The sequence below is a fragment of the Salmo salar genome, chromosome ssa10 (assembly GCF_905237065.1).
Source record: "Salmo salar chromosome ssa10, Ssal_v3.1, whole genome shotgun sequence".
In the NCBI taxonomy this organism is placed as follows: domain Eukaryota; kingdom Metazoa; phylum Chordata; class Actinopteri; order Salmoniformes; family Salmonidae; genus Salmo; species Salmo salar.
Window position 1 is genome coordinate 125,655,436 of NC_059451.1, and position 12,614 is coordinate 125,668,049.

At 43.7% G+C, this 12,614-nt stretch overlaps 1 protein-coding gene across 1 annotated transcript in view; it reads left to right on the forward strand.

Annotated features, from left to right (window-relative positions):
- The window catches only part of vwf (von Willebrand factor), a 168,686-nt gene that overhangs the window by 5,104 nt on the left and 150,968 nt on the right, over positions 1-12,614 (forward strand). The window contains exons 7-11 of the mRNA XM_045688600.1: positions 834-1,065; positions 3,337-3,459; positions 5,695-5,806; positions 5,911-5,957; positions 8,432-8,568. Of these exons, the coding sequence (XP_045544556.1) occupies positions 834-1,065; positions 3,337-3,459; positions 5,695-5,806; positions 5,911-5,957; positions 8,432-8,568 (651 nt within the window). The remainder of the gene's footprint in view (positions 1-833; positions 1,066-3,336; positions 3,460-5,694; positions 5,807-5,910; positions 5,958-8,431; positions 8,569-12,614) is intronic.

The window sequence follows — 12,614 nt, forward strand, 5'->3', positions numbered from 1 at the left end:
TGTGCTAACGGTGTGTAGAGGTGGAATTAACATAGAGAAGAGAAAACATCTTGCTGTGTTTTGTAAACGGATGTAAAATGCATCTTATTGTCCTTTCTGTTTGGCCTCATTTGAAGTTTCAGGTCCACTTCTCCACTCGGATGAGAGATCTCTGCTCGCATCTTTAGACCAATCAAATGTACTCCTTCACGCCACTCACCAACAGCCATTCTATCAACAGACAGCCTCTGATTGACATGTACTTTAGTCCAGTAGTAAGATTCATTTCAAGACCTTAACCCTAACCCTAACCCTTACCCTTACCCTAACCCTCACCTTAACCCTTACCCTCACCCTAACCCTTACCCTCACCTTAACCCTAACCCTTTATCAACAGACAGCCTCTGATTGACATGTACTTTAGTCCAGTAGTAAGATTAATTTCAAGAAAAACCTTAGGAAATGCAGCTGTGTGTGCCAGCTGTTTGAGCCAGCTGTGTGAGCCAGCTGTGTGAGCCAGCTGTGTGTTGCCAGCTGTGTGCGCCAGCTGTGTGCGGCAGCTGTGTGCGCCAGCTGTTTGAGCCAGCTGTGTGTGCCAGCTGTTTGAGCCAGCTGTGTGTTGCCAGCTGTGTGCACCAGCTGTGTGTTGTCAGCTGTGTGTGCCAGCTGTGTGTGCCAGCTGTGTGTGCCAGCTGTGTGCGCCAGCTGTGTGCGCCAGCTGTGTGTTGCCAGCTGTGTGTGCCAGCTGTGTGAGCCAGCTGTGTGTGCCAGCTGTGTGTTGCCAGCTGTTTGAGCCAGCTGTTTGAGCCAGCTGTTTGAGCCAGCTGTTTGAGCTAGCTGTGTGTGTGTTCTAGATGTTATCCAGGTGCAGTGTGCTGCGTACCTCTCCTGTCTTCCTGCGCTGTGCCAGTCTGGTCTCTCCAGAAGCCTTTCTGTCTCTCTGTGAGGAAGAGGCGTGTCACTGTGGCCAGGGGGAGGGGCTAGGGGTGGGGCCAGACTGCCACTGCCACGTCCTATTGGAGTTCGCCAGGACCTGCCATGCCCATGGCCAAGTGCTGCACGGCTGGTTGGAGGAGAGCCAATGCAGTGAGTCTCTGAGAGAAAGGAGGGGAGGGGAGGGGAGTGTCTGTTTGCAGTGCAGAGGACTTACGTTTTGTAAACCTACTGTTGTAAGTCTGAACACTAATATGAAGTTAACTGTAGCTGGCTTCAGACCTTTAGGAGGATTCTGTATCTGGCAAAAACAATATTCCAGTTATTTTCTGCCCTTCTTGAGACACTGTAGCAACAACATAGGCAGTAACACTTCCTCAAAATATAGTCAGGTCCAGAAGTATTTGGACAGGCACACAATTTGCATGATTCTGTCTCTGTACACGCCCCACAATAGATTTCATCATTCTGTCTCTGTACACCACCATACTGGATTTGAAAGGAAACAGTCAAGATGTGTTTTAAATGTAGACTTTCATCTTTAATATTAGGGTTTTGTCAAAATTATTGTATGAACCCTGCAGGAATTACATTTTTTTTTATACATAGCCTCCCAATTTTAGGGGCTCAAAAGTAATTGGACAAACTAACATAATCATAAAATAAATTGTGAGTTTCAATCATTTGCAGTCAATGACTGCCTGAAGTGGTGGCAGGGTAGCCTAGCGGTTAGAGCGTTGGACTAGTAACCGAAAGGTTGCTAGGTTGAATCCCCGAGCTGACAAGGTACAAATCTGTCATTCTGCCCCTGAACAAGGCCGTTAACCCACTGTTCCTAGCCCATCATTGAAAATAAGAATTTGTTTTTAACTGACTTGCCTTGTTAAATAAAGGTTAAAAAGAAGAAGAAAAAAAACGTTATTTTTTAAGTGCCATAAACATCACCAGATGCTGGGTTTCTTCCCTGGTGTTGCTCTGCCAGGCCTTTACCGCAGCTGTCTTCTGTTCCTGTTGTTCTAGGGGCTTTTGCCTTCAGTTTTGCCTTCAGCAAGTGAAATGCATGCTCAATTGGATTCAGGTCAGGAGATTGACTTGGCCATTGCAGCACATTCTACTTCTTTGCCTTCAAAAAGTAGTGGGTTGCTTTCACAGTATGCTTCGGGTCATTGTCCATCTGCACTGTGAAGCGCCGTCCAATGAGTTTTGAAGCATACTGTGCATTTGGCTGAATCTGAACAGATAATATAGCCCTAAACACTTCATCCTGCTGCTTTTGTCAGCAGTCACGTCATCAATAAATACACGGGAACCAGTTCCGTTGGCAGCCATACATGCCCATGCCGTAACACTACCTCCACCATGCTTCACAGATGAGGTGGCATGCTTCGGATCATGAGCAGTTCCATACTCATCTTTTCCCATCATTCTGGTACAAGTTGATCTTTGACTCATCGGTCCATAAGATGTTGTTCCAGAACTGTACAGGCTTTTTTAGATGTTTTTTGGCAAATTCTAATCTGGTCTTCCTGTTTTTGAGGTTTACCAATGGTTTACATCTTGTGGTAAACCGTCTGTATTTACTCTGGTGAATTATTCTCTTGATTGTTGACTTTGACACAGATAATCCTACTTCCTGTAGGGTGTTCTTGATCTGGTCAACTGTTGTGAAGGGGGTTTTCTTCACCAGGGAAATAATTATTCTGTCATCCACCTCAGTTGTTTTCCGTAGTCTTCCGGGCCTTTTGGGGTTCCGGAGCTCACCAGTGAGTTTTAACAATGTACCAAATAGTCGATTTGGCCACACCTAATGTTTTAGCCATCATTCTGATGGGTTTGTTTGGATTGTTCAGCCTAATGATGGCTTGCTTCACTGGCAGTGACAGCTCTTTGACTTCATATTGAGGGTTAACAGCAACAGATTCCAAATGCAAATGCTACACTTGAGGTGAAGTCTAGACCTTTTATCTGCTTACCTGTAAATGAACTAATGAGGGAATAACACACCCCTGGCCATGGAACAGCTGGGCAGACAGTTGTCCAATTACTTTTGGTCCCTTAGAAAGGAGGGGACCATGTATAAAAAGTACTGTAATTCCTACACCATTCACCCGATGTGGATGTAAATACCCTCAAATTAAATGTGAAAGTCTGCCCTTTCAGCTCATATTCATTATTTAATTTCAACTCCAACATGCTGTGGTAGTCAGCTAAAATAATAAAAACTTGGTCAATGTCCAAATACTCATGGACCTGACTGTAAGTCAAAATGTATCTAAGATAAATCAATAAATCTGTAATTCATTTTGACATTATTACAGAGGAGTTCTTAGCCGTGCAATTATCAATCTAGCTAAGATGTTTGGTGCACTACTTCTCAAGGTAAATAACGTGGAACTGGAGAAAATAACACGTGTGTGTGTGTAGCCCCCAGGTGTCCAATAGGGATGCATTACAGTGAGTGTTCTAGGTCTTGCTCCACCACCTGTCAGAGTCTCAACATCCAGGAGGTCTGTAAGGAGGAATGTGTGGACGGCTGCAGCTGCCCAGGTAAGAACAGGACACTACACAGTATTTAATGTCTGTGTGTACTCTCTCTAACTGTGTGTGTGTGTGTGTGTGTGTGTGTGTGTGTGTGTGTGTGTGTGTGTGTGTGTGTGTGTGTGTGTGTGTGTGTGTGTGTGTGTGTGTGTGTGTGTGTGTGTGTGTGTGTGTGTGTGTGTGTTAGTGGGTGAGGTGTTAACTCTCTCTCTGTGGCAGTGGGTGAGGTGTTAACTCTCTCTCTCTCTCTGTGACAGTGGGTGAGGTGTTAACTCTCTCTCTCTCTCTGTGACAGTGGGTGAGGTGTTAACTCTCTCTCTGTGGCAGTGGGTGAGGTGTTAACTCTCTCTCTCTATGTCAGTGGGTGAGGTGTTAACTCTCTCTCTCTGTGTCAGTGGGTGAGGTGTTAACTCTCTCTCTCTCTCTGTGTCAGTGGGTGAGGTGTTAACTCTCTCTCTGTGGCAGTGGGTGAGGTGTTAACTCTCTCTCTCTGTGGCAGTGGGTGATTAACTCTCTCTCTGTGTCAGTGGGTGAGGTGTTAACTCTCTCTGTGGCAGTGGGTGATTAACTCTCTCTCTCTGTGGCAGTGGGTGAGGTGTTAACCTCTATGGGCTAGGTGGGACGCTAGCGTGCCACCCGTGGTGCACTCCATCAACAGCAGGTGCATTTCAAGAGCGGCAAATTTGAATCCAAATAAATGTCAAAATTCAAATTTTTCAAACATACAACTATTTTACACCCTTTGAAAGATAAACATCTCCTTAATCTAACCACGTTTTACGATTTCAAAAAGGTTTTACGGCGAAAGCATAAATTTAGAGTATGTTAGGACAGTACATTTACAAGAGTTGTGTGTAATGTTTTGTCAATTCAAAGACAGGGTCACCAAAACCATAAAACCAGCTAAAATGATGCACTAACCTTTTACAATCTCCATCAGATGACACTCCTAGGACATTATGTTAGACAATGCATGCATTTTTAGTTCTATCAAGTTCATATTTATATCCAAAAACAGCGTTTTACTATGGCATTGATGTTGAGGAAATCCTTTCCCTCCAATAACCGGCAGTCAAGTCAGCGTCACAAATTAAATAATTAAAATTAGAAAACATTGGTAAAATATTATATTGTCATTTAAAGAATTATAGATTTACATCTCTTGAACGCAATCAACTTGCCAGATTTAAAAATAACCTTACTGGGAAATCACACTTTGCAATAATCTGAGCACTGCGCCCAGAAAAATACGCGTTGCGATACAGACTAGACGTCATGTTGGGGAGATCTAAAAACGAAAATACTATGTAAATAATCCATTACCTTTGATTCTCTTCATCAGATGTCACTTCCAGGTATCACAGGTCCATAACGAATGTAGTTTTGTTCAAAAAAGCTCATCATTTATGTCCAAAAATCTCCGTCTTGTTAGCACATGATCTAAGCCAGCCGGACTTCTCGTCATGAACGAGGGGAAAAAATATATTTACGTTCGTTCAAACATGTCAAACGTTGTATAGCATAAATCATTAGGGCCTTTTTTAACCAGAACATGAATAATATTCAAGGTGGACGAATGCATACTCTTTTATAACGTATTGGAACGAGGGTACCCAACATGAACTCGCGCGCCAGGTGTCTAATGGGCCATCATCGTTCCATGGCTCTTGTTCGGTCAGATCTCCCTCCAGAAGACTCAAAACACTTTGTAAAGGCTGGTGACATCTAGTGGAAGCAATAGGAAGTGCCAAAATATTCCTCAGCCCCTGTGTTTTTCAATGGGATAGGTTTAAAGGTAATACAACACATCAGGTATCCACTTCCTGTCAGAAAATGTCTCAGGGTTTTGCCTGCCAAATGAGTTCTGTTATACTCACAGACACCATTCAAACAGTTTTAGAAAATTTAGGGTGTTTTCTATCCATATGTAATAAGTATATGCATATTCTAGTTACTGGGTAGGAGTGGTAACCAGATTAAATCGGGTATGTTTTTTTATCCAGCCGTGTCAATACTGCCCCCTAGCCCTAACAGGTTAACTCTCTCTCTGTGTCAGTGGGTGAGGTGTTAACTCTCTCTCTCTTTGTCAGTGGGTGAGGTGTTAACTCTCTCTCTGTGTCAGTGGGTGAGGTGTTAACTCTCTCTCTGTGTCAGTGGGTGAGGTGTTAACTCTCTGTGTCAGTGGGTGAGGTGTTAACTCTCTCTCTCTGTGGCAGTGGGTGATTAACTCTCTCTCTGTGGCAGTGGGTAAGGTGCTGGATGGTGGTCTCTGTGTGGAGGTGTCTCACTGTTCCTGTATTCACATGGGTCAACACTTCCCTCCTGGCTCCAGCATCTCACAGGACTGCAACACCTGGTACACAAACACACACACAGAGTTGTGATGCTATCAGGACAGGGGGGTCTTTCTCTAAGTCATGGCTTCGTTCATGCTGTTTCTCTCCTCTCTTCTGTGTCCAGCATCTGTCGACACGGCTCCTGGGAGTGTACCAACCAAGGCTGTCCTGGTGAGACACAAACACACATACACGCTTACACACACACACTAACACACAATCACACACCCTCACTCACACAAACATACACACTCACACAAACACACCCTCACTCACACAAAACACACCCTCACTCACACAAACACACCCTCACTCACACAAACACACCCTCACTCACACAAACACACCCTCACTCACACAAATACACCCTCACTCACACAAACAGACCCTCACTCACACAAACAGACCCTCACTCACACAAACAGACCCTCACTCACACAAACACACCCTCACTCACACAAACTGACCCTCACTCACACAAACAGACTCTCACTCACACAAACTGACCCTCACTCACACAAACACACCCTCACTCACACAAACACACCCTCACTCACACAAACACACCCTCACTCACACAAACAGACCCTCACTCACACAAACACACCCTCACTCACACAAACACACCCTCACTCACACAAACACACCCTCACTCACACAAACACACCCTCACTCACACAAACACAACCTCACTCACACAAACACACCCTCACTCACACAAACTGACCCTCACTCACACAAACTGACCCTCACTCACACAAACACACCCTCACTCACACAAACAGACCCTCACTCACACAAACAGACCCTCACTCACACAAACAGACCCTCACTCACACAAACAGACCCTCACTCACACAAACATACACACTCACACAAACACACCCTCACTCACACAAAACACACCCTCACTCACACAAACACACCCTCACTCACACAAACACACCCTCACTCACACAAACACACCCTCACTCACACAAACACACCCTCACTCACACAAATACACCCTCACTCACACAAACAGACCCTCACTCACACAAACAGACCCTCACTCACACAAACACACCCTCACTCACACAAACTGACCCTCACTCACACAAACAGACTCTCACTCACACAAACTGACCCTCACTCACACAAACACACCCTCACTCACACAAACACACCCTCACTCACACAAACAGACCCTCACTCACACAAACACACCCTCACTCACACAAACACACCCTCACTCACACAAACACACCCTCACTCACACAAACACACCCTCACTCACACAAACACAACCTCACTCACACAAACACACCCTCACTCACACAAACTGACCCTCACTCACACAAACTGACCCTCACTCACACAAACACACCCTCACTCACACAAACAGACCCTCACTCACACAAACAGACCCTCACTCACACAAACAGACCCTCACTCACACAAACAGACCCTCACTCACACAAACATACACACTCACACAAACACACCCTCACTCACACAAACACACCCTCACTCACACAAACTGACCCTCACTCACACAAACACACCCTCACTCACACAAACTGACCCTCACTCACACAAACATACACACTCACACAAACACACCCTCACTCACACAAACTCACCCTCACTCACACAAACTCACCCTCACTCACACAAACACATTCTCACTCACACAAACACACCCTCACTCACACAAACTGACCCTCACTCACACAAACACACCCTCACTCACACAAACACACCCTCACTCACACAAACTGACCCTCACTCACACAAACATACACACTCACACAAACACACCCTCACTCACACAAACTGACCCTCACTCACACAAACTGACCCTCACCCACACAAACACACCCTCACTCACACAAACACACCCTCACTCACACAAACTGTCCCTCACTCACACAAACACACCCTCACTCACACAAACACACCCTCACTCACACAAACTGTCCCTCACTCACACAAACACACCCTCACTCACACAAACACACCCTCACTCACACAAACTGACCCTCACTCACACAAACACACCCTCACTCACACAAACAGACCCTCACTCACACAAACACACCCTCACTCACACAAACACACCCTCACTCACACAAACATACACACTCACACAAACACACCCTCACTCACACAAACTCACCCTCACTCACACAAACTCACCCTCACTCACACAAACACATCCTCACTCACACAAACACACCCTCACTCACACAAACACACCCTCACTCACACAAACACACCCTCACTCACACAAACACACCCTCACTCACACAAACATACACACTCACACAAACACACCCTCACTCACACAAACTGACCCTCACCCACACAAACACACCCTCACTCACACAAACACACCCTCACTCACACAAACACACCCTCACTCACACAAACACACCCTCACTCACACAAACTGTCCCTCACTCACACAAACACACCCTCACTCACACAAACACACCCTCACTCACACAAACTGTCCCTCACTCACACAAACACACCCTCACTCACACAAACACACCCTCACTCACACAAACTGACCCTCACTCACACAAACACACCCTCACTCACACAAACAGACCCTCACTCACAGACACTCCCTCAGTGCTGTGTTATGTGTTCTTTTGCAGGGGAGTGCTTAGTGACGGGCCAGTCTCACTTCAAGACGTTTGACAACAAGTTCTTTACCTTCTCTGGCCACTGTCAGTACCTGCTGGCTAGAGACTGCACTGACAACCACTTCTCTGTCATCATAGAAACTGTTCAGGTAAGACACTTCCATCCCATATAAACATCCTGCTGCAAGTCACCTACTGTTTTTAAATGGGCTTCAAGCTTATATCATCAAATTTATGAAAATGGGGTCGTTTAAAATACTGTACCCGTCATAGGTTTGGACACACCTACTCATTCCAGGATTTTTCTTTCTAGACATCAAAACTATGAAATAACACATATGGAATCATGTAGTAACCAAAAAACTGTTAACCTCTTACATCTAGACGTTCCGCTAGCGGAACACCTGCTCCAATATCCAATGATGGGCGTGGCGCGAAATACAAATTCCTCTAAAATCCGAAAACTTCCATTTTTCAAACATATGACTATTTTACAGCATTTTAAAGACAAGACTCTTGTTAATCTAACCACACTGTCCGCTTTCAAAAAGGCTTTACAGCGAAAGCAAAACATTAGATTATGTCAGCAGAGTACCTAGCCAGAAATAATCAGACTACCCATTTTTCAAGCTAGCATATAATGTCACAAAAAACAAAACCACAGCTAAATGCAGCACTAACCTTTGATAATCTTCATCAGATGACAACCCTAGGACATTATGTTATACAATACATGCATGTTTTGTTCAATCAAGTTCATATTTATATCAAAAACCAGCTTTTTCACATTAACATGTGACGTTCAGAACTAGCATACCCCCCGCAAACCTCCGGTGAATTTACTAAATTACTCACGATAAACGTTCACAAAAAGCATAACAATTGTTTTAAGAATTATAGATACAGAACTCCTCTATGCACTCGATATGTCCGATTTTAAAATAGCTTTTCGGTGAAAGCACATTTTACAATATTCTCAGTAGATAGCCCAGCCATCACGGCTAGCTATTTAGACACCGACCAAGTTTAGCCCTGACCAAAGTCATATTTACTATTACAAAAGTTTCATTACCTTTGTTGTCTTCGTCAGAATGCACTCCCAGGACTGCTACTTCAATAACAAATGTTGGTTTGGTCCAAAATAATCCATCGTTATATCCAAATAGCGGCGTTTTGTTCGTGCGTTCCAGACACTATCCGAATGGTAAATAAGGGTCGCTCGCATGGCGCATTTCGTGACAAAAGATTTCTAAATATTTCAGTACCGTACTTCGAAGCATGTCAACCGCTGTTTAAAATCAATTTTTATGCAATTTTTCTCGTAAAAAAGCGATAATATTCCGACCGGGAATCTGAGTTTCGGTAAATAGAGGGAAAAACAGAAAGACGGGGGCGGCCAGTGCACGCGCCTAAGTCCACTGTCCCCTGATCGGCCACTTGACAAACGCGATAATGTGTTTCAGCCAGGGCTTTGAATTACGTCATTCAGCTTTTTCCCGGGCTCTGAGAGCCCATTGGAGCCGTGGGAAGTGTCACGTAACAGCAGAGATCCTTTGTAATGGATAGAGATGATAAAGAGGGCCAAGAAATGGTCAGACAGGGTACTTCCTGTACAGAATCTTCTCAGGTTTTGGCCTGCCAAATGAGTTCTGTTATACACACAGACACCATTCAAACAGTTTTAGAAACTTTGGAGGGTTTTCTATCCAAGGCTAATAATTATATGCATATTCTAGTTTCTGGGCAGGAGTAATAATGAGATTAAATCGGGTACGTTTTTTATCCAGCCGTGAAAATACTGCCCCTAGCCATAACAGGTTAAACAAATCAAAATATATTATAGTTTAGATTCTTCAAAGCAGCCACCCTTTGCCTTGATGATAGCTTTGCACACTCTTGGCATTCTCTCAACCAGCTTCACCTGGAATGCTTTTCCAACCATCTTGAAGGAGTTCCCACATATACTGAGCACTTGATGGCTGCTTTTCCTTCACTCTGCAGTCCAACTCATCCCAAACCATCTCAATTGGGTTGAGGTCGGGTGATTGTGGAGGACATGTCATCTGATGCAGCACTCCATCACTATCCTTCTTATTCAAATAGCCCCTAAACAGCCTGGAGGTGTATTGGGTCATTGTCCTGTTGAAAAACAAATGATAGTCCCACTAAGCGCAAACAAGATGGGATGGCGTATTGCTGCAGAATGCTGTGGTAGCCATGCTGTTTAAGAGTGCCTTGAATTCTAAATAAATCCCTGACAGTGTCACCAGCCAAGCACCCCCACACCATCAGAATCCTCCTCCATGCTTCACGGTGGAAACCACACATGCAGAGATCATCCGGACAGATTTCCACCGGTCTAATGTCCATTGCTTGTGTTTGTTGGCCCAAGCAAGTCTCTTCATCTTATTGGTGTCCTTTAGGTATATTTTTTTATTTCACCTTTATTTAACCAGGTAGGCTAGTTGAGAACAAGTTCAAGGAGAGGGGGTACAAAAATGGTCAGATTAATACTGCCATTGAGAAAATTGAAAACAAGATGAGACATGACATGACCCGCTATAAGTGGTTGTTCCACTGGATATCATAAGGTGAATCCACCAATTTGTAAGTCGCTCTGGATAAGAGTGTCTGCTAAATGACGTAAATGTAAATGTAAATGTAATTCAAAGTGCTCTGAACAAATTAAGGGAACCGTTCAAACATTGGCGCATTCTAAGATCCGGTGATAGTATGGTAATGTCTTTTTAATTTTTTTATTTCACCTTTATTTAACCAGGTAGGCTAGTTGAGAACAAGTTCTCATTTACAACTGCGACCTGGCCAAGATAAAGCAAAGCAGTGTGACACAGACAACAACACAGAGTTACACATGGAGTAAACAATAAACAAGCCAATAACACAATAAACAAGTCAATGACACAGTAGAAAAAAAAGAAGGTCTATATACAGTGTGTGCAAAAGGCATGAGGAGGTAAGGCAATAAATAGGCCATAGGAGCGAATATATACAATTTAGCAGATTAACACTGGAGTGATAAATGAGCATATGATGATGTGCAAGTACAGATACTGTTGTGCAAAAGAGCAGAAAAGTAAATAAAATAAAAACAATATGGGGATGAGGTAGGTAGATTGGGTGGGCAAATTACAGATGGACTATGTACAGCAGCGGCGATCGGTTAGCAACTCAGATAGCTGATGTTTAACCTCTCTGGGCTAGGCGGGACGAATTTGTCCCACCTACGCAACAGCCAGTTGAATCCCGTGGCGCGATTTTCAAATACCTTAGAAATGCTATTACTTCAATTTCTCAAACATATGAATATTTTACAGCATTTTAAAGACAAGACTCTCGTTAATCTAACCACACTGTCCGATTTCAAAAAGGCTTTACAACGAAAGCAAAACATTAGATTATGTCAGCAGAGTACCCAGCCAGAAATAATCAGACACCCATTTTTCAAGCTAGCATATAATGTCACAAAAACCCAGAAGACAGCTAAATGCAGCACTAACCTTTGATGATCTTCATCAGATGACAATCCTAGGACATTATGTTATACAATACATGCATGTTTTGTTCAATCAAGTTCATATTTATATCAAAAACCAGCTTTTTACATTAGCATGTGACGTTCAGAACTAGCATACCCCCCGCAAACTTCCGGGGAATTTACTAACAATTTACTAAATTAAACGTTCACAAAAAGCAGAACAATTATTTTAAGAATTATAGATACAGAACTCCTTTGTGCAATCGAGGTGTCCGATTTTAAAATAGCTTTTCGCGTGAAAGCACATTTTGCAATATTCTCAGTAGATAGCCCAGCCATCACGGCTAGCCATTTAGACACCCACCAAGTTTAGCCCTGACCAAAGTCAGATTTACTATTACAAAAGTTTGATTACCTTTGTTGTCTTCGTCAGAATGCACTCCCAGGACTGCTACTTCAATAACAAATGTTGGTTTGGTCCAAAATAATCCATCGTTATATCCAAATAGCGGCGTTTTGTTCGTGCGTTCCAGACACTATCCGAAATGGTAAATCAGGGTTACGAGCATGGCGCAATTCGTGACAAAAAAATTCTAAATATTCCATTACCGTACTTCGAAGCATGTCAACCGCTGTTTAAAATCAATTTTTACGCCATTTTTCTCGTAAAAAAGAGATAATATTCCGACGGGGAATCTC